This window comes from Erpetoichthys calabaricus, chromosome 4 (assembly GCF_900747795.2).
Source record: "Erpetoichthys calabaricus chromosome 4, fErpCal1.3, whole genome shotgun sequence".
Lineage (NCBI taxonomy): Eukaryota > Metazoa > Chordata > Cladistia > Polypteriformes > Polypteridae > Erpetoichthys > Erpetoichthys calabaricus.
The window spans coordinates 268074125-268097619 of NC_041397.2; the positions used below are offsets into that span (position 1 = coordinate 268074125).

Below are 23495 nucleotides of genomic sequence, written 5' to 3' on the forward strand. Positions count from 1 at the left end.
TTTATATATTCATTACCATGCAAGGTAAGCACCATCGCTTTACTGGACCTGAATGTAGTGGTAGGTGTCGTTATACAGTACACTAAGTCTGACCTCAGTCAGTGCAGCTCACTTATCTTGCTCCTTGAAACTGATGCGAGTAAATGACATGATGTTCTTGTCCCTAAAAGTACAAAATACATATTAACACTTTATGCTACAGTGTTTAAACATGTACTATGTGTTTCTATTACATTAAAAACAACTTCATGGCTGTATTAACTAAAGATTATAATGGTTTTACATTTCAATGCCACTGTAGTGTATCAGCAAGATGCCATAATGATCCGCTATTTATCATGTTCAGATGCAGCCAAAAATTACAGCTTGAGATTTTAATTCTCCAAAGGGTACTTGTTTGAAGAATATTATTTTTAAGAAATCTGATCTCCAATTAGGTACACTCCTTCAACATCCAACAGCAACTAACATTATCACATGAGTAGGAATCTGCTGTCTATGAAAATAACTTCATCATGTTTTATGCACATACTTGTACATATAATTACATTTTATTATCACTGTGTTTTTGAATATGACTCACGGTAACAAAGATATGTAAAAAAACAAAACTGATAACAAACTCTTAGATGAAGTAGCTAGAAAATTTAAAATGCTTCAACTTTCACACCAGCTAACCAAGTCTTTGACTACACCTGAATGATATGCCATGTGTACATTTTCTTACTTGTTTCTCTCTTTCTTGCCTCTCTTAAGGGATTAAATCATTTACGGTCTGATGAAACTCTGTGCGATGTGACACTCATCCCAGGGGATGGGCTGGAGACATTTCCTGTCCATAGGGTTGTCATGGCCTCTTCCAGCGACTACTTCAAGGCGATGTTCACAGGTAATTTTATTTACAATTTTACTTCAATAAGGTCATTTGATTAAAGGTTTCAATGGGTTTTATCAATGTCAGCTCCCTATTATGTCACAGTACCTGGAAAGGTGTCAAATTTGTTCAAGACTTGACTATATCATTTGGAAATATAACACATTATTTTTAATGTGCTTATATTATTGTTATTATTATTATTATTATCATTAATTCATCCATCCATTTTCAGATTCACTAATCCAGTTCAGAGTTGTGGGGTGCCAGTGGCTATTGTATACCCACACACACTTTCATGCATGCTAGGCTAATTTAGATTTGGCAGTCAACATAACCTGCATATCTTTAGAACTTTGGGATGTGGGATGAAACTAAAGTACCCAAAGAAAGGCAAAGCTGACAGACACACAGTGACTGGCTTAACCAAATCCTCCATATATTATTTCAGATTTACAACATTTATACTATAACTATCTACACATAAGCTATAATTTCACATAACAAATAAAACCTTAATTTGCAATGATTCTATCTTAAATATCCTGACAACTCAATCTGGAGATGGATGTTACTCTTCTTGCTCCTTTAATTAAACAATAAAATAAATTAATAAATAAATCAGCAATATGCTTTTTATCAATTTTATGGACTGGTTGGCTTTCTATATAATAGACACTTTTAATAAATCTAAAATTATGTTAAAATATTTTTGAAAAGCAAGAGCTTATCCCCATACCAATAGGTGTAATTCAAGAACTTGCTCTGGGCTGAACTGTATACTCATGTGCACACCCACCGTCAGACACTATAGGGCTATTTAGAGCCCACTAGTAACTTGATCTGAATGCCTTTGTGATATGGAATGAAATCCATCTACTCAAAAAAAAAAAAAAAAACATACAGGCGTAGGTAGAACATGCAAACACCACCCAAATGGTGAGGAACAAGGATTCAAATCTGGTTTCTTGGGGCTATGAAACAACAACATCAAGAGACCAGGAGTGACAGAGTAAGAATGCGCATGTGTGTGTGTGTGAATGAAAGAGAGAGAGAGAGAGAGACTTTTTTTCCAATTGAATAATTTGACATGTCATTGGACTTGACTCCTCCATGTTGTGCAACTTGACTAAATGCTTCTTCATCACCATACAACACGAAAGCAGTTATCTATACCTCCAGCTAAAGTCACTAATTCTCATCTGTCCAGAATTCTAGTAGTCACTGGACTGAATTGTTGTAAGATACTGTTCTAAATAATCTTGACACATAAGGGTATACCGAAAGGCCTGTAGCCATCTTTTAGCTGCAGGTATTAGTGAAATTAATCAGTAAAAACTCATGCATCCCATGTTTGATAGTAAAAACGTCACAAATTAGCTTCATATTATGTACAGTACACACTGCATCTATTTATTAAATAGCACAATTCAAATCTATCTATCTATTATTACTACTGCTTCTGCTACTAATTAATCATTGTGTGAGGATTCAAGGCTGCACCCATATCACTCCGACACCACACATTGTTTTGCCTAAGGACTTTAATGAAGGTAATACCACAGCCTTAATTAAACATAAATTAGTTAACATCCCTTAAAAGGTGCCTTCTTTTTTCCTGAATTCTTTGCTAGTCACGTGTCTAAAATATACCATATAATATGTTCTGAACATTCATACTTGTCAAAGGTTAGATTCTGGTATGTTTTAAGTTTACGTAGTCTTAATACACTTCTGAGTGAAACAGTCATGGTATCATTCCACATAACCTGAGTATGTGTAAAATCTTTATTGTATTCTACAATGTAATAGCCAATTTGCAACATAAAATGAATAGTCAGTCTATTTGTTTCTAAAAAGGTGGCATGAAAGAACAAGATCTGAGGACCATCAAGCTGCATGGGCTCAGCTGTGTTGGGCTGAAGAACATCATTGACTTTATCTACACAGCAAACGTGTCTCTGAATATTGACAACTTGCAAGATACATTGGAAGCAGCTAGCTTTCTGCAAATCATGCCTGTACTGAACTTCTGCAAGGAACTGCTCATCAGTGAGGTAATCAGATGCACAATATTCCCATTCTGACTTTTTTTATTTATTAAGTGTTTTTTTATTCAAATAATACCTTTTAAGGGTGTGACAGTTACTAAAGATGCTGTTTCAAAGCTACATGGATTTAGGTTTGATTCCTAGCATAATCACCTTCTGTGTTAATGTTGTATATTCTCCCAGTGTCTGTCTGGGAGAATTTACAATTTTATATTGGACTTTCTAAGGGTTCCCTAAGTGACTGGATGTTTTAAAGGCCAAATCCTAAACATGCGTCATTTTCAAGAGGTTCATTCTTTAGGCAGACAACAACAATTTCTTTTGGATAAAAAGCGTCCAAAAAATTATCAACCTGAAAATTGTTCCAGGGGCACTGAACAATGGCTGGCCCTGTCCTTCAACCTCCAAAGTTCATGTGAAGAGACAATTTTCCATCAGGGATTAATAAAGTGTACCAAATACAAAAAAAAACAAAAAACAAAAAAACAAATTCATCCACTTCAAATGACACCACAGACACCAAGAAGAGGGAAAAAAAGAATAAAAAGACATACTAATGCAATTACTATGACTAAATATGAGTGAAAGAGTTGTTTCCTGCCTCTTCTTGAGAGGCTCACTGAACACAATAGTAGAAAAGGCAGGTGTAGATGATAGAAAGATGCATTCTTTTTTAGGATTCCTTTGTTTTGTTTGAGGGGAAATAGGCAGAATAAATATTGGAAAAAATGTTAAAGGCTATTTCCATGCTAATAAGGGAAAGAAAGTTAAATACACAATGTTTTGGCTGTATAGCCTTTATCAGATGTGCAGCTTAAAAAATAAAGAGCATACTCATATGAGGGGAAGCAACTTCAGCTTAAAAGATGCACAATGCCTGAACAAACTTATCAGGAAAGCCTGCTCCAACACAGGGCTAACCCTGGATACATTGAAAAAGAAAATAGTAGCAAAACTGGATGAAAAATCCCCTCCAGGAGACACTCTCTTGGAACACATTTGGCCATTTCACCACAGTATGCTATGAAGGGCTTCTGGGTGTTTTTTCTACCTGCTGCTATCGCTATCAAGTAATTCAATGCTTCCTTCCAACATCCTAAACTAAATGCTGCTATTCTTTAAATTAATTTTGCAATTTATGTACAATATATTTATTATTTATTAATTTATGTTTTATTGCTATTAATTGATTGATTGTAGTATTTGTCGTGTGAGATCTTTGTTTTACTTTCTGTCGCTGTATGCATCTGAATTTCCCCTTGGGACTAATAAAATTTATCTAATCTAATCTAACTAAGCCAGGGTAGATGAAATAGGAAAAGGTGAAAGTAGGAGAGAAAAAAACTGCCAATAGAAAAGATGAATGGAGAGATTAAACATTCAGTCATTAAGAAATGAAGAAATATGTGAATATTAGAATGAGCTCAGCTTCTTCTGCTTTTCTTTGAAAAGTGTCTTTGAAGCCCTATGATAGAACACAAATAAGAAGACCAGTGTGGCTATTTCAGGGTATCTGAAGTGATCTACAGGTCTAAGGTCTTAAATCTTAATGGCTCAGAAGTGCTCCCTGAAATGCTAGCCATTTCACTTTACCACCTATGTAGAAGACTGGACTCTTCATACAAGAAATCCAGTAATTAAGATTTTTTTAGACTGGTAAGAGGCCCTTTGTTTAATAGTGAATTTACCTTAGGGACCACAAACAATGGCAATATAGGCGGCATATTTGCAAGTGACATAGCGGCCTGGTGAGAACTGTGGCTCTCCTCTGTGAAGTGAACTGTAGACAAGGCATTTTCAAAGGTTAGGTGGTCAAGGAAGAAGATCAAAGGAGGGTTAGGAAAAATGGGTTCCTGTGGAAGGATCAGTTTGCAAAATTGGGAAATGTCATTTAATGACTTGTGAGAGACATTGAATGGTAGGGTGGAATGAGAGGACAAGAAGAATCCTGGCATGATTGAGGACCCCCTACCGATGAGAAAACTCCTTCATTACAGAAGTCAGCCTCATCACTACAGAGACAGCAGAGGAACTATGAAAGAGGTAGAGAGTTTTTAGTATGCCAGGCATGGAAGGAGCTGTGGAAGAGGTAATTTAAATTCTGGAAAGCTGATAGAAAGACTGATTTCTAAAAATGGCAGGAGTTTTAGTGGAAACATTGATAGTAAACCTTGAAAATAAATGTTATACAAAATCAATGTCATTAATGTCAGAAAGGTTTCTTACCAAAAGTCAAGATAAACAAAACTGCAAATCCCAATAGACAAACCAAAAATCAAAAAGCATAAGAGACACATAAGACTTCCTAAATATTTTGTCAAATCACACACTAACTACCAATGCAAAAGTTTTGTGTTGATTGAATTCAGATATTTTGACACTAAGAAGTTGACAGACATTTCTCAAAGGACCAGAAGAAGCAATATGAGCCAAAAGACAAAAGATTCACAACCTTAAAGTCAATTAAACATTGTCACCAATCAAAAAAAGAGCTTTAAATCATTGTAAAAATATGAAGAGCAAAAGTCATTTAACAGGAGCATTAACTAAATAAACATATACTAATTTTTTGTTATTTATCTGCAAACTTGGATGCAAAAGAAGTGTCTGTTACTACCCTCCAAACCCATGATGCCTCAGCCACTCACTGGCGGGTTGTTAACCTAGCAACAAAGCAACAACCTCTCCAAAAAATTGTGGTTCCTGAGGAAACAAAATGGCATCAAGGAACCTTTTATATAATGCTTTCTGGAAGCAAACTAATTTTATATTGAGAATCTTTGGGCAAAAAAAAACCCCTTATCTATATGCATTTTCTTACAGAGGACATCTCTAAAAAGGCACAAAAAATTAAGTAAAAATGCAGATCATAACTTCAGATTATTGATTTTAACATTTGAAGTGTAGGTTTTCATTCTTTTTGAACACAAATCATGGAATCAGCAGTTCTTACTATAATGGCACTTATTCTTCTTCTTCTCAATGCAATGCTGACTTGTACTGCAGGTGCTATGAAGGGGTGCTAGGCGGGCAAAAATATAAACCAACAGATCTAAAAGTGGTTCAGGTTATCAATGTTGGCTATGGCCTTGTAATGGGCCTATATATCAAAAGATGGAGAATAATAGATTATGGATACAAGAAGAGCAAACAATGTTTGCAGTTTTCAAAAGAAATGTGATATCTGCTGGGTTAGGTTATGCTAAAGAGGTTGTGTTAAAGCCAGTAAAAGCCTTTTGGACTGAAGCTTCTCTAAAAGGGCTTCAATAGTCCTGATATCTGACACCATGAATGGGCTGATGATGAGCTGATATCTTCTATGGTTTGATTTCTGCTCTATAAAAACTGCTACAAGCTAAATAAGCAGCAGAGAACATACTGTAGAAAAAAGAGAATAATAATAGGTACAGAGAAGCCATTAATTCATCGGTTGATTTTTTTTCCAGGTGACTACAGACAACTGTGTGGAAGTTGAGAGGATAGCCAATAATTTCCACCTTACTGAGGTCAACAATTTCATTAATGACTTTGTTCTAGAGAATTTCTCTTGGCTGTTGAAAGACGGCCAATATTTAATGCTGTCCGAAGCCAGCTTGGAGCATGCTTTGGCAAGCAACAGCTTGAAAGGCTGCACTGAGATGGAACTCTTCAGAGCTGCTTGTGACTGGATTCACCATGACAAGTCCCGCAAAGTCCATATGTTTCAACTCATGAAGCACATTCGCTTTCCACTCATGTCTCCCAGTGAACTGTATGACATATCTCAAGAAGCAGCCTTCCTTCGTTCTGACACTGACTGTGTCAACCTTCTACTAGAAGCCAGTAATTATCAAATGATGCCATACATGCAACCTAATATGCAAACTGAGAGGACCCAAATTCGCTCAGACGCCACCCACTTGGTCACTGTGGGGGGTGTTTTGCGACAGCATCTGGTGGTTAGTAAGGAGCTGCGCCTGTATGATGAAGCTAGTGAAAACTGGAAAGTCCTAAGGCCGATGGATGTTCCAAGGTACCAGCATGGGCTGGCAGTGATTGGCAACTTCCTGTATATTGTAGGTGGGCAGAGCAATTATGACACCAAAGGCAAGACAGCGGTGGACACGGTTTACAGATATGATGCTCACTTTAATAAATGGTTGCAGGTAGCCTCTCTAAATGAAAAGAGAACTTTTTTCCATTTGAGCGCCTTAAAAGGAAAGTTGTATGCAGCTGGTGGAAGAAATTCAACAGGGGAGATTGGTGAGTGGTGCATCCATCCATTTTCTATATCATGCATCTTTAAAAGTACGTTAATAAGTAAAAGATAAGTTATGACATTATCTCAACCAGCCATTTACTGAATGCCATAATGATATCTGTTTATACATAACTGGGTAGTTTGTTAAAATCCCCTTAAGTATCTGAGTGAGGAAGTGCTTTCTGCTACTATTTATTGGCTTTTAAATATCTGCTTTGAAATTATTCTCACCATTCTGTCATTTCTTGAATGATGAAAGCATTGTAAGCACTGCATAATTAGTCTAAGGAACCTAAATACAGTAACAGTGAGGAAATAATTAGCTTAAAAAGTACGGTAACTAAAATAATCATGATTATTATAACCAGAACCAGTTACACTGAATACTGTGCAGATATGGTCAGAACAAGCATTGGCTGAATTATAGACTGTTCTAAAATCACTGATATGGATTTGTTTAAGTTAGCCATGTACAATATCCATGAGTATAAAGAGACTATTAGCTCCCATATGAACTACTGTGCCCCTGTATGTGTTTCTTTAAAGACTATTCATGTTTTACCCAATCTAAAGCCATGGTTTAACCAAGAGGTTAGACACAGGATCAGGGAAAGCAACCTTACTTTTCAAGATGGAAATAATCAGATGTACAAAAATTCTTGCTATGCATTGCTGAAGGTCATTAGAACAGATAAAAGAATGTATGCAGAAAAACTGGAACATGGTTATTTTGGTAATAATTCCCAGAACATGTTGCAGAGTATCTAGACCATTACAAAATATAAGAGGATAAGAAATACTAGCATATATACAGCATATATACAGAGAACGCTCAGACAGAATTAATATTGTTTATGCTTGCTTTGATTACCTGAATAAAAACTTTATCCCAAATCACCATTCAATGGACCTCCAGGTGACACACGCACAGGTTCTTAAGCCTTTGCATCCGGTCAGTCCTCATAAGGCAGTGACACCTAATGGAGTATCACTGAGAGTACTGAAAGCCTATGCTTTTCGGTAGGCAGGTCAGTATATGGATATCCTTAACACCTCACTGGTACAGACTATTCTTCTACATTTATTTAAGTATTCAGTCATTGTACCAATCCCCAAAAAGCCAGAGGATACCTTGTCTGAATGATTTTTGTCAGTCACATCAGTCACCCCAAAGTGCCTGGAGAAACTTGCATTGAAATTCATTAATTCAATCATTCCTGTGACCATTGATCCCCTGCAGTTTGCCTATTGGCCAGATAGGATGGTAGACAATGCTGTGGCTATTGCACTTCATTTAGCCTTAGAACAACTGGATAACCCTAACTGCTACGTCTGCAAGCTCTTTTTGGATTTCAATTCAACATTTATTGTTGAACCCTAATTTGTGTTTGGGAGGATGAGCTAGAAGTCCTGAGCAACTTTTGACAGCAGCAGACATTTCATGCAGCTTCTTTTCGAGAGTTAGCAAGAAAATGGTACATGGGATTTTTTAGTAATATTTCAAGGTGTTACTAGGACAAAATCAGAATCAAAGCAATGAAATGAAACAAGATGCAAAGCCAGAATTTCATTGTCTAATTTATTGTGTTTGAACATTAGTGTATCAGAAAGCCTTTCATTTTGATTAGTCAAGTTTTAAATTCTTGAATTCTGAATGCTCTCTGCCTTTTTTAATAGTGCAAATATGCTACACTCCGCACAGGTGTTCATTCACCTCTGAACCGCACTTTGCAATGGTACAAACTGAAAAATGAAAAATGTGAAAAAATCAAAATATTAAAAAAACAACATAATGGAAATATCAATAATAAAAATAATAATTTTTTTTTTCTGAAAATGATGTCACTGTTATAACAACTGAACACAATGATAAAATGAAAATAAAAATTAACATATATAATCAAAAGCAAATACATAAAATAAATTGACAGTACACTCCTGAGATCCAAATCCATCCAAATTCATTAGTGAGTGAATAAAAAATAAATCTGAATTAAAAATAGGTAGGAGTCATCAACTGAATAAATATTACTTCTGTTAAACCACATTGTTTCACCCTCACAATCCAGTAGATAACTAACAAAATGAACTCAAATAATTTATTTACCCTTTTGAGTCATATTTATTAAAGTTTTGTTCACAGGAAAGCAAAACAGAAACAGCAAAATCAAAAAATAAACTTAAAAAGAAGTGCATCTATTACTTGTAAGATACATTTTTCTTCTTGTTGTTGTGTATAATATCTATGTAAATGCAGGCTGTGTACACTAATAGTAATAATACTGGCAATTGTTCCATACCAGAATTAATAATACTTAATATATATACTTAAAACACTTTTGTGAAAAGCATTTTCTATCATATGTACTTAACTGGCAAATGAAAGAAAAAGAATTGTGCTTTGAAAGTGATGTCTAAGAAAAATTCTTAAAATGTTGACATTTGTTTTCTCTTAACAGCCAGTGTGGAGTGTTACAATCTTCAGAAAAATGAATGGACATTTGCTTGTCCAATGAGTGAACCTCACTATGGCCATGCTGGAACAGTCCATGGGGATCTGATGTACATCTCAGGTAGATAAGAGTGGCCTCAACCAACATGAAAAAATAAATAAAATAAATACAATGCATGTATAGACATGCACTATATAAAAACAGACTGAATTAAATATTCAGTCATTAAATATTGCAGGTCTTGTGTTTCCTACTGTCCTTAATTTCCAACCATTGTGTATGTGAGAATGGACTGACTAGATATATTTCTGCAAGTTAGCTTTTGCTGTGATTATCACCCTGGTCTGCAAACCTTTAAGAAACCAACTCTGAATGGAGCATATCTGAGGTCCACTTTTGAAAGTAATTTGGCAAAATGTGTGGGATGTTCAGTGAAGAGGTGCTGACTGAAAGTATATTAATAAAATGCGTAGGAGGTCTAGTGAGCAGGCAATGGCTAACCACATAGGCTTGACCTTAACAGGAGAGCAGCATCTACAGCATTGTCCCCTTAGTTAGTGCCCCTCCTCACACCAAAGTGTTTCCTTTTGAAAACCACTTCCTTCTCATTCAGTTAAGAGACAAGAGCCTAAAATCAAGATATCTACTGTGGCCAATGCACAATCCTACATTTAACTCTCCTTTTGCACCCTACCACATCTCAGTCTCCTCCATGATTGCTCTACCATCCTGTGCATGAAGGTTAAGTTTACACATTAAAATTAATTCACATGGCTGTTTGTTTTTTTTTCTTTTTCATTTCTTTAATAGGTTTATAGCTATACCACTTTTTATCATATGAAATGAACAAATAAAGATTAAGGAAAAAAAAACTCTCACACAGCCAAAATATCATTGTTGACTCATTGGTGGATCATTGTTATAAACCGTGGAACATAAAGTTAATTGACTAACCAACTTTAGATATTTTTTTAAAATTTCTGACTATTAGGTAATTTTGACTCAGTGATGTGCACGCAGATAAAGAATAAAAACAGGAATCGAGTGCCCAAGATCCACACTGTAATAAAATATTATTGTTTTGCAGATGTCTCACCAAATGTTTATTTGTTTTCAAAACAAAACCAAAAGAAAATAAAAAGATTTTTTTTCACAAACAAAAATCAAAACAATTTCAAAACAAAAACTAATAAAGTTGGAAAAACGGCAAAGAAATAAGAATACTCTTTCCAGGGGTTTGATGTTCTTTGGCCTTCAAAATGAGACGTGTTCCCTGGGGCTACCATGTAACAACTACATGATTATATCATTAAACAACAACCTGACAACATCACATACATCCACTGTATTGTAGCTGTTATTCTTTAATCTTGTTCATCTTAAATTTATTATGGAAATATATTCGTGTCATACTGCTGTTTTTTGCATCTAAATGAGAATTCATTTTTGTCATTGGTTATGACATCTATATAAGCACCATAAAATTATTTTGTATCATCTTTAATGTCATGTTTATTTTTTAACTGATGCTGCTATTTGTTGTCTTTTCATCAGTGGAATAAAAGGTTCACCCTTGCGTCCTGTCGGCATCTGAGATTGCGGATATACTAGACTTTGCAAATGTTTTCTTTACATTTCTAAGCTATATTTTTCTGAGTTTAGTTTAGTTTAGTTTTAACTTGATTCTGACAACGGTCAAATTGCTTTTCGCAGTGTCAATCTTTGCTTTCATTTGGACTTTGTCTTGTCTGCTGAAGCCTTATCCCTTTTCTGGTGCATTTACCTATGAAACACAACAGTAACAACACAAAGTGACAGGGAATGCAAAATGGCAGCATTCAATAAACAAAAAAGGCAGTGGGAGAACAAAATAATGGTAATGAATTGGTAGAGTTCAACATATATTTTTGGTCATCTAGGCTCACATTTACAGCAGACACTTCAGATACAGACCCTTGAAGAGGAATTCAGAGCTTCTTGAATTAAAGTAGGCACTTTGAGTGCCAATTCTGGGCAACTTTTTTTTCACATCTGCCACAGACATGCACAGTCACAACTTTGGGCATGTGCTTCATTGATGATTCACCAATCAAAACACAGTGCTTGTTAGAGCCTACCCTCTCAGCTTTGATGGGTAAAGATGACATTTTTCACGACATTGCATATTTCATGTTGTGAGTGGTTTTACTGAAATAAATAATTAAGAAATAATTAAAGAAATATATAAATAAATAAGCAACAAAACACATTTCATGAAACATTTAGTTATTTATCCTCACATAGCATTATATTTAAAATTAAGTACTTGAAAATGGCAAAGGCACTACAGTTGAAGTCAGAAGATTACATTCATCCATCCATCCATCCATTTTCCAACCTGCTGAATCCGAACACAGGGTCACTGGGGTCTGCTGGAGCCAATCCTAGCCAACACAGGGGGCAAGGCAGGGAACCAATCCCGGGCAGGGCGCCAACCCACCGCAGGACACACATATACACACACACCCACACACCAAGCACACATTAGGGCCAATTTAGAATTGCCAATTGACCTAACCTGCATGTCTTTGGACTGTGGGGAGGAAACCGGTGCACCAGAAGGAAATCCACAAAAACACAGGGAGAACATGCAAACTCCACGCAGCGAGGACCCGGGAAGCAAACCCGGGTCTCCTTACTGCAAGGCAGCAGCGCTACCACTGTGCCACCGTGCCGCCCCAGATTACATACACTGTATAACCCCTCCACAGATTTTATACTAACAAACTATACATTTGGCATATCTTTTAAGACATCTACTTTGTGCGGGGCAAAAGTATTTTTTTTCCAACAATGTTCACAGCGTATTTCAGCATTTATTGACTATATCACAAATCCAGTGGGTCACAAGTTTACATACACATAACTGTGCCTTTAAACAGCTTGGAATATTCCAGAAAATGATGTCAAGCCATTAGGCAATTAGATAATTAGCTACTGATAGTCAATTAGCCTAACTGCAGTCAACATGTGGGTGTATGTTAAGGCCTACCATCAAACTCACTGCCTCTTTGCTTGACATATTGAGAAAAAAAAAAAAAAATTAGCCAAGACCTCAGAAAAAAATTGTGCACCTCGAAAAATCTGGTTCATCCTTGGAACCACACAGCTGTTGTACCATTTAGGAAGGAGACCCAGTCTGTTTCCTACAGAAGAATTGCCTTGTGAAGATGCTAGAGGAAACAGGTAGACAAATATCTATATCCACAATAAGTTCTGTATCGACACAACCTGAAAGGCTGCTCAGCAAGGAAGATGCCACAGCTCCACAGCCCCACAAAAAAGCCAAACTGCATTTTGCAATGGCACATGGGGACAATGATCTGATCTTCTGGAGAAATGTTCTCTGGTCTGATGAATCCAAGATCAAACTGTGAGACTATAATGTCCATTGTTATGTTTGAAGGAAAAAGGGCAAGTCTCTAAGCCAAAGAACATGATCCCTCTCATCAAGCATGGGGATGGGAGCATCATGTTGTAGGTTTGCTTTGCTGGAGGAGGGACTGGTGCACTTCCCAAAATAGATGACATCTTGAGGAAGGAAAATTAGGTACTGTAGATGTACTGCAGCAACATCTCAAGAGCTCAGCAAGGAAGTTGAATCTCAGTCACAAATGGGTCGTCCAAATAGACAATGACCCCAAGCATACCTCCAATGTTGTGCCAAAATGGCTAAAAGACAACAAGGTCAAGGTATTGTTGCGGCTATCACAAAGCCCTGACCTCAATCTGATTGAAACTTTGTGGGAAGAACTGAAAAAAAGTGTCCGAGCAAAAAGGCCTAGGAACCTGTCCCAGTTACACCAGTTCTGTCTGGAGCAATGGGCCAAAATTCCAGCAACTTATTGTAAGAAGCTTGTGGAAGGCTACCCAAAATGTTTGGCTCAAGTTAAAATAATTTAAACACAATGCCACCAAACATTAACAAAGTGTGTGTGAAATTGTGATATAGTCGATAAAAAGAGAAATCTGAAATCTATGAACATTGTTGGAAAAAATTACTTTTGCCCTGCGCAAAGCAGGTATCTTAAAAGATGTGCTAAATGTATAGTTTGTTAGTATAAAATCTGTGGAGGGGTTATAAGTGAATATTTGAAAAATTCACCCTAAGTGTATGTAGGCGTCAGACTTCAATTGTACATAAATAAAATATATTGTTATTTATTGTCACATTTCACAACAAATGTATTTATTTGCGTATTTATTTATGCATTTGTTTTGTTTTGTATATTACAGCGAAGCTGTATTCTGAGTTTCCCTTTTATTTCCTCTGACCCTATCATGATGACTTTGTGAACAAAACTGCATAACAACAGATGAAGATGGAAGGGGTGAGGCTAGGGGCAACTGTAGTGAAAGGGAAGGGTAAAAGGGTGGGAACTTAACATCTTTTCCACAGGGTAGAGAATTTTATGCACTTTTTGGATTGTGCCATGATACCCTTCAAAAGCTGCTGTTTAATTATCATGGGCAAAGTTATTACAGCCATTTAATGGGGTAAACTTTTTGGCAAAAATAAAAGAGTTATACCTCTCATTGGGTCTTCTGGAGTGTCATCCAATTTGCTGGTGAACTTTTTAAGTGAATAATTTATAATAACTTTCTGGGTAGAAAGAAACACTTGCCCCACTCTTCTATTTCTTGTGAACACTTTCCAAAGAACTATTTGTGTAAACTCATGTCTGTGGAGGCCAGAGTTTAATCCTGGCAGCATTGCTCTATATGCAATCACATTGCAATTTCAAGTCACCAGTTAACACTCCATTCCTGTCCTTGGGATTTGTTTGGAAAACAGAGGTCCCCTGATAGTAAATATAGACTAAATATATGATTTTCAATATATGTCTCCATGACAGAAAGCCCAGTAGGGGGTAGGATGATCGCCAGTTAGTTTACTATTTAAATCAATTAATTAATGGACAGATATTGTTGGTTTCCATTTATGTTTAATCAGTTTCTACCTTAGTCTTTGTATGTTTTGACAAATCTGCACTTATACAGTATGTGTACCAGTTTTGTATTTAGTAATTAGTATAATCCATGTCTGCATTTTAACTGAGAATTTTTCACAATGCTCTGCACCTACACTTAGTGATTTTATTAAACAAAGCTAGTGAGACTCTTAGAATGCCTTTTTTTGCAGAACATAGTCATATCAAGATAGTTCATGCTACTTCAGACATTGCCAGCTACCCTTCAGGCATGTTACTTGCTGTGCAAGGTGACATTTTCCTTCATCTTTATTGACAATATAGTAAATGTGATTTTGTGATTAGAAAAGCAGCAAAGCCCCCATCTAAACAGCACTAAGCCAATGGTCCAAATTTTAATCTTGCAAGGTTTTAAATCATCTTCAAATAAATGATGAATTAGCAACATGATATAAATTCTGCGGTACAGAATGAATGCAGTGAAATACAAGGAATGATCTGCCCCTTAAGCAGTAAGTCTGTTTTAAAGATTAAGAGGAGATCAGCAAGAACTTTAAGGTATTTTGTGTTTAATTGAGTATTTTTCTTTTCCCCTAATTGTGTGATCTTTTGTAGTTTTTATTGGAACTTACACTTACTGAGCAAATTATTAAGATCACCTGTACATCTGCGTATCCATATAATTATCTACAGTAATCAGACAATCATATGGTAGCAATGCAATACATAAAATCCTGCAGATCCTGCCAATGTGAACACTGTTGGTGTGATGGGATCAGCAATGGCAATCACATTCTCCCATCTATCGTTATACTCTTCTGCATCACTGTGACCAAGACAAGCAGTAACTACTGTGTGGAGCTCTTATTTATGCTTTTTTCAAGCCTCTTTCCATTTCTTAAATCCCCCAGTGGTCTATCAAAGGACACACCTCCTTTCCTGGCACGTTGACTGCTGCCACTCAAGTCTCTAGCCCCGCCCAGCCCTGTAGAACTCTCAGGCCGTTGATTCTTATGTTCCTGTCTGTCTTTCTCGCAGAACGAGTAATGTGCACAAAAGTCACTATGCTATTTGTGTGATATTACTTTAAAAACCTGATCTTCCTGTCTGTCAGACTGAAAACAAGTGCCCATAGCTTCTGGCTCTCCTTTCCGAAGTGAACAATTTGAGTATTCTTTCTAAAAATATCCTATCTTTATCTTCGCTCTTTTACTTTTTGTGCAGCTCTGTGCTTTTCTTTTGTAAAATATTCACGACTCCATACACAGCAAAATGAATTTTAAAATGTATTAAATGGTTGCATATTATTTGAGTCTGTAAATTGCTTTTTGACAGTGTAAAGTATGTAAAACATCCATCCATCCATTTTCCAACCTGCTGAATCCGAACACAGGGTCACGGGGGTCTGCTGGAGCCAATCCCAGTCAACACAGGGCACAAGGCAGGAACCAATCCCAGGCAGGGTGCCAACCCACCGCAGGACACACACAAACACACCAAGCACACGCTAGGGCCAATTTAGAATCGCCAATCCACCTAACCTGCATGTCTTTGGACTGTGGGAGGAAACATACATATGTTTGGAGATTTGAGAGAAAAGCCGGAGTAGCTGGACAAAAACCACACACAGACACAAAGACAATGTTGCAAACTCCATGAACAAGCAACGCCAGCCACCAGACCACCACATCCCCCATATCATCTTTCCTTAAATCTGAGAGTTATTTTTCCATTTGTCACTAGAAATGGCTCCTTTTCTGAAGTATGTTGCTATCATAATCTGACTTTACATTCTTCTCATTGTCTTTCACTTGACACATGGCTATTGTACATTCTACTCATACATGTTGTTGAATTTTCTTTACTGTTTTTCCTAGGTGGCATAACCCACGACACTTTCCAAAAGGAGCTGACTTCTTATGATCCGGAAACTAACACATGGAGCCGCAAGGCAGATATGTCCACTGTCCGAGGCCTTCACTGCATGTGCACCTTCAATGACCACCTCTATGTTATTGGAGGAAACCATTTCCGAGGAACCAGTGACTATGATGATGTGCTCAGCTGTGAGTATTACAGCCCAGAAATAGACCAGTGGACAGATATAGCTCCCATGCTCAGAGGACAAAGTGACGTGGGGGTGGCTGTATTTAAGAATATGATCTTTGTGATAGGAGGTTACTCCTGGAACAGCCGGTGCATGGTGGACATAGTGCAATGCTACGACCCTAAAATTGACGAATGGCAAGAAGTATTTGATGTGCCAGAGCCTATTGGTGGTGTCCGAGCCTGCTCTATGACTGTCCACCCACCAGAAGACACAGTAGAATCTCAAACAAATGAGTGTCCGCTGTCCACCAAGAGCTGAAGAGTTACTAAGGCCTTGGAACCTTTAAGGCCAGCAGCGGTCATCCCATAATGTTGATGAGATCTGACCAGTCTGTCTAAAGGTTTTTATTCTATCCCAGCTCTTGATATGAATCCATTCCCATCTGTATTACATGTATTTGATTCATTCAGCTTATTTTCTGTATCATTTGTACATGGTATCGTTAATCTTTAATTTTCTATATCAAACTGTTGTTTAAATATAGTATTTAATTTTTTCTTCAAATGTTTTACTTTAATAATGTATCTTGTCATCTATGTATATGGTTTTCCATTCAGTCTCTTATGGGATGCTGGATAGAGGTGTCTGATGCATTTGTGTATACAGAATTAAAAAGGAGACTATGACACCAGGCACTATACTAGTTTATCTTACCTATGGTGTGTATCATTGTTCTCTTCTCTGTTGGAAAGAAATGACAAACCACTTATTCATTGATTTGATGTATAAATAACATTCTAGGTTCTCATCATCGCTGTTGATAAACACAGTAAATAAGACACTGAAATGTCAGTTATGATTATTTATTTAGGTAAAGACTTGATCTAAAGCAACCTACCACCTAGCCCAGGAAATATCAGTGTGGTGTCTGCATGTTCTTCACATGTGTGTAGGTTTTCCTGCCACATCTCAAAGATATGCAGGTTAGATTAACTGGTGGATATAAATATTTTGCAGTATGTGTGTGTGTTTGATGTACTGGTGTCCCATCCAGGGACGATTCCTACCTTGCAGTTGAAGTTGCAGAGATAAGCAGTGGCTCCCTGTGAGCACAAACTGGATAAGTGGGATAGAAAATGAATAGATGAATGGATTGGCTGACTTCCATGTTGCAGCTGCATTCAAAATTTTCCACAAATATGGCAGAACATTAAATGACTAACAGAAAAATGGCCAGTTGATATTTATGATTAAACTTACAATCAAATGGTCATCAGTCTGCCTTTAACACCATCTATGATCACAAGATACTTTAGGATGAAAACAAGATTATAATATAGCATCAAAAGCATGAAGTAAACTTTTAGTTCTAATCTACTTTAAGATTCAGATAGCCATACCTATTTTCAGAATTCTTTAGTTTTACTTTCTTTTGCCAGATGAGCCATTGCCTTATCTCACTTGGTTTTAAATTCAACAAGCTGGAAGGAGCATTTATGCCCGAGACAGGAATCACTTTTACGAGTCTGGGGAGCTTCTCTGAACTCCTGACGCCATCTACTTAGAATCCCAGTTGAGCAACCCAGGTGTCTCTGCAGCCCTAACATCACCTAACATTTTAAGGAACAGGTGAGACTTTCCAGCATAATGCATAGCAGAAGCCTTAATGTATTACAATGGACATCCTTGCTGGCACCTGTCAGACTAAGGGACTTAATGTTCCTGAAGAATTAATTCTAGGACATTCTCTGCTGCCTACCAGTGGCATTTATGTTATAGCAGTATATGTCATTCCTGTCAGAGGGGTTTTTTTTATTTCTATTTTCCAGGCATAATGAGGCCATGGACATGTTTTGCTCTTAGTTACTATGGTGTGCTTGTGCCATTTTGCTGAGAATTATTGCTTTCTTCCATATCTCAAAAATGTGAATGTTAAGTGATTTCCTGACCTAAACTGGTACTGCAGGAATGACCTCGTAACAAGTGCCTCCAGGATGAGCTCTAACTCACTGTGACCCTGCATTGCAAAGACATTCTTAAAATAGACAGGATTGGTCCAAACAGGAATGCTAACAAAACCATTCAGTAAAAACAATACCATTCTTCCAACATAATGAAGATGACACAACACACCTCTAACAGAGACACAAATCCACATGAGACGAGGAATAGAGGTTAAGATATTATGTCTTACTGCCGAAAAGGGAACTAAATTAGACCTAAAAATAGCTAATTTATTTGTAAGAACAAAAACTATTAATCTAATACAGTTAGAAATTAAAAGCACACCAAAATCTTAAAGGACTTCTTTGCTAGTTTATTTTCTTAATATGTTAGTTAAATGAAGATGGTGCAAGTCTGCACAAGCAGTATTAAAACAAATCAGCTCAACTAGGAGCAGCTTTAAAATGTGAAAAGCTTATTATGCTGAGAGGCAATCTGGAACTATGTGAAAACACAAATGAATGAAAAGGAGCAGCTCTGGAGAAGACAAAGCCAAGCAGCTCAGACCCACTGTAAAGACCACAACCACATTAAAATACTGTGGCTAATGATGAACAAAGCAGCTACATTTTGATGCATATACAGTTTTGCAAGACTGACATTAAAATTCATTTTGCATATGATTTTGCAATCGTGAAACTCACCAAAACAAAATTTGGGGGGGTTGAATGCAAGGAATATTGCTCCCTAAAGCTTTGTTCACACTTCTGCATTTAAGTGTATATTCTTCTGTAGCTGCATAATTCAGGCAATTGCAGTACATCTGTAAAATCAAGCATATTTTATGACTCTAATTCACATCACCACAGAGAAGCACAGTGCATTGTTTCAAAATGTGACATGCTATATTCTGAAGATACTCTTAAACATATCATCATTCACATTACTGAATTTTCTCTGCAGAAACATGCACTGCAGAGGAACTCACTGCTTACTGTGCCTGGCAATCAACATTAGCTGACTCCTGTAGACGACGTGGCTTACGATAACCACGCTTCAAGCCATGGAAGGACGTACTGTTTCTGTCACTGAGAAATCTTGAAGACTGTAATCACCAAGATTGTCATCATAGTTGCAAAACTACCATGAACAAACACAACACACATGTAAAGGTTTAACAAAATATTTTTACATGACAGGAAATGTGTCTGATGATTTTTTTATTTTTACTTTTTTTAAACACCTTTCTTTTTATGGTGGAAACTTTTTTACTGTGAAAGTTAAAATTTCATAACAGATTTAACTTTGTGTGAATTGCTGGCATATTACTAACTGTAACCAAAAGTAAGAACAATTTGGCCGGTTCATTCAGAAAGGCTAAGCAGTGCAACACATGTCTCATCAGACAGCTAAATGCATCTGATAAAGCAACCACTGGAAAAACAGCTGCTTCTTCTTATTTAGTCTTTGCGTAAGTCTTTATAAAGTTTAAGTGCATTAAAATGAATAATTAGAAACAAAGCAAAAAGTGGACCAGATGATGAAGATGTGAATGAAAAAGTCACAGTTGAGGAGAAGCAAGGGTCCTTACCAAGAAGGAAAAAAAGCATGCCACCAAAGACAAATCACAAAATCTGAAACAAAGTCAAAAAAAGAGACAGTAAAACAAACTCAAAGTCAAAAAAAGAGACAGTAAAACAAACTGAGGCCTACTTGAAACTGGAGCTAACTATCACTAATAATTGTGAAGTATAGAATGTTTATCCACTGAGAGAGAGTGGGAACTGTGACAACAGCAACAACATTTATTTATATAGCACATTTTCATACAAATTATGTAGCTCAAAGTGCTTTACAAGATGAAGAAAGAAAAAAGAAAAATATTTATATAGAAATTAGGCAATACTAATTAACAAAGAGTAAAATAAGGTCTGATGGCCAGGGAGGACAGAAAAAACAAGAAAAAACTCCAAAGGGCTGGAGAAAAAAAAAAACAAAATCTGCAGGGGTTCATGGCCACGAGATCACCAAGCCCCCTCTAGGCATTCTACCTAACATAAATGATCACAATCAGTCCTCATGGTTTTCAAGCTTCACATGGAAGAATTAGATGATGATGGTCATGTGGACCTCTGGTCTTCAATCCATCAATGTAGGGACTGCACGGTGCTTTGATCGGGTGGTGGTGGCGAGAAAACCAGAAAGAGAACAGCAGAGAAAGTAGGAGTTAGTACGGATTTCGGCGCAATGCAAAAAATGATAATTAAATGCATAAACAGACTATCAGGGTTACACTAAAATGAAGCTATGAGAAAGCCATGTTAAAGTAATAGGTTTTTAGCGGTTTTTTAAAGAGCTCCACTGTATTAGCCTGACGAATTTCTATTGGTAAGCTATTCCAGATCTTAGGTGCATAACAGCAGAAGGTTGCCTCACCAGTTCTTTTAAGTTTAGCTCTGCAGACATTCATTCACACTCAGTGACCACCACTACATTTTTAGCTTCACTTCATGTGACATCAGAAACACAACTAAGATGGTTATGTGGCTTTACTTGAAGTATAAAGAACAAACATAAGACATTAAAGAAAATAAACTTCTTCAAAACGAGTTAAAATAAAAAATAGACATGAAATAGGTAATCCTGAACCTAAAAACCATGAACGTCCAAATGCATGTCTAAAATTGCTTATTATAACAGTCTGGATCATCAGGCTCTGGTGATAAAAAGATCAATTTTTGTTATGTTCATGAAGAGGTCTGATCCTGCTAGGCTTTTCTCTTTCATCATACTGAATGATTTGAAGCCCAGAGTGTAAAATGGTCTTAGGCTGTCTGAGCAGAACACCCTCTGTTTTTAGAAAGCCACCATCAAGTTTAACGTGTTAGAGCATGAATTAAAGTTTATCCAGCTTCTCCCATCATTGTTTATTGCTAGAAATATTGTGAGGTTGCATACATATTATCACCGAAATCTTTTAAGCACCATAAAAACCTCACAATATATAGTCTGTTTAAACATTCTTTGCAATTCTGAAACTTCTTAAAGCTTTAAGCCGATGTCACATTACAGAACTTCTATTCGTGGGGTATGTCAGATTTGCCGACTGTTACAATGATCTTGTTATCGGACTATTTCATTTTAAACGATTAAAAATCATGGCCCATGTCTTCTATACCAACTATGTGCTAACCTTTCAGCATAGCTGTTCTCACTCCTTTTTGTGACAGCCAATAGCATGCTGCCTGACGGACCTGGAGCTGTACGAAAGGTTAACAGGTTAACAGATGCAGCGAGTTCGGTCACAGTCTCTGTCTTTTTTCTTTTTATCCATTCTGTTTTAGTATATCAAACATGAGCCATCAGAAAGACAAGCCTCTCTTCTGTTTGTGAGGTCTAAAATACCCGTGTTATTTCTTTTCACTACATTCTATGCATTGAACTTCAAGATGAACATTCATTGGTTGTCAGCTCTCATGTACACAAATATCCCTACAACTAAAGGCAAAATTAAACCTCTTTGATTTTATCGGAATGAGTTGTAGGCTAGCCAGAGTGAGTTGCTGGGCATGTCACATGAAGTAATTGGCTTCAGAGAAGCACGCTGCCAACTACCTCTGACTCCCTAAGACTATGTAAATGAAGGTTACAACTGAAATGCTGGAAAATGTGCCTAATGTGACAGAACCATTATTAAATGCCTTGTTTATTTGAAAGCATATTTGTCTGTTGGATAATTTCTTAATTGGGTTGTTAGTGATGCATGCCTCACAGCTTCAGGACACAGTCATCAAAACCATTTTCCCCATGTCTTAGGTGGGGTGTTTCTCCAGGTACTTGCTTTACCTGCTTTTCTCCCAATAACAGAAACTAAGCAGTTTAAGACTGAAAAGAAGGGCCAGAAGATTAATTGCTTGTCAATAAATGTTGTATGGGTCAAAACAGTAAAGGACAGAAAATCTTTTCTCAAAACCATAACCAACCAGCTAACCCAAACTCGGCATCAAAACTTAAGTTGCCAAAGATGTGTAACCCTAAATCACACCAAAACACACTCAGTTTTATTTATCATATTGATAATCTTGGAGGCTTTGAAGCAAACAGTGTCAGTTTATAAATCATCACACTGCTGACATTATGTCATCTCGTAGCATAACTATCACAGTCTTCACCCCTAGCAACTGCACGTCATATCATGGCAAATACAAAACAAAATGGTGGCACAAACAAACTTGCAACAGAGTAAAAATAAGAATATTTACTCATTTGTCTAATTCTTTTATCTACAGCAATTTACAACATTTTAGATGCAACTGGTTACATTTGTTTTGCTTTATTTAATTGAAGCACTTGCAGGTGAAGTGACTTGCTCATGGTCACAAAGTATTAGTAATGGATCTGAACCCACAACTTCTGGACCAAAAACCTTTACCACTATGCCTACAGGCAGTGTGATAACATAACGGCAAAAATAGTCCAAAGACCATAAACAGCAACAAATACACATATAGGAAGAATCGCTTTGATCCAAAAATTCAAGAAATACCAAAGTAAGTCTGGACAAACATAATTTTTATTTGTGTCTGAAACCTAGCAATGTGTGTATAGGTGTCATTGACTGACTCCCAGTTCAGGTCCAGTTCTCAATGATGGTGGGATAGACGCTGTGACCCAAAATTCCATGGATGGATGGATGGATGGAACTTTACTTCATGCCTAGTTGAGTAAATTATGAGGCCAAAAGGGAAGGACAAAAGGCAATGAAACAAACAGAAAACAGTAAAAAAAAGAATGGAAATTAGTGGGCTTCTGATCGATGATCAAAAAAATTGTTTCATACTCTATGAACACCCAGTTTAATTTAAATTCATGATATGAAGGCCAAAACATGTTCTCCTGCCCTGGAAGAGTTA

The 23495-nt window shown here is 36.8% G+C and overlaps 1 protein-coding gene across 2 annotated transcripts in view; it reads left to right on the forward strand.

Moving 5' to 3' along the window:
- The window catches only part of LOC114650859 (kelch-like protein 9), a 63720-nt gene extending 46378 nt beyond the window's left edge, over nucleotides 1–17342 (forward strand). For both annotated transcript variants that reach the window (XM_028800757.2, XM_051926205.1), the window contains exons 4-8: nucleotides 757–889; nucleotides 2735–2931; nucleotides 6372–7167; nucleotides 9625–9738; nucleotides 16466–17342. In XM_028800757.2, coding sequence (XP_028656590.1) covers nucleotides 757–889; nucleotides 2735–2931; nucleotides 6372–7167; nucleotides 9625–9738; nucleotides 16466–16956 — 1731 coding nt within the window. In that variant the 3' untranslated portion in view covers nucleotides 16957–17342. The remainder of the gene's footprint in view (nucleotides 1–756; nucleotides 890–2734; nucleotides 2932–6371; nucleotides 7168–9624; nucleotides 9739–16465) is intronic.
- The last annotated feature ends 6153 nt before the right edge of the window (nucleotides 17343–23495 follow it).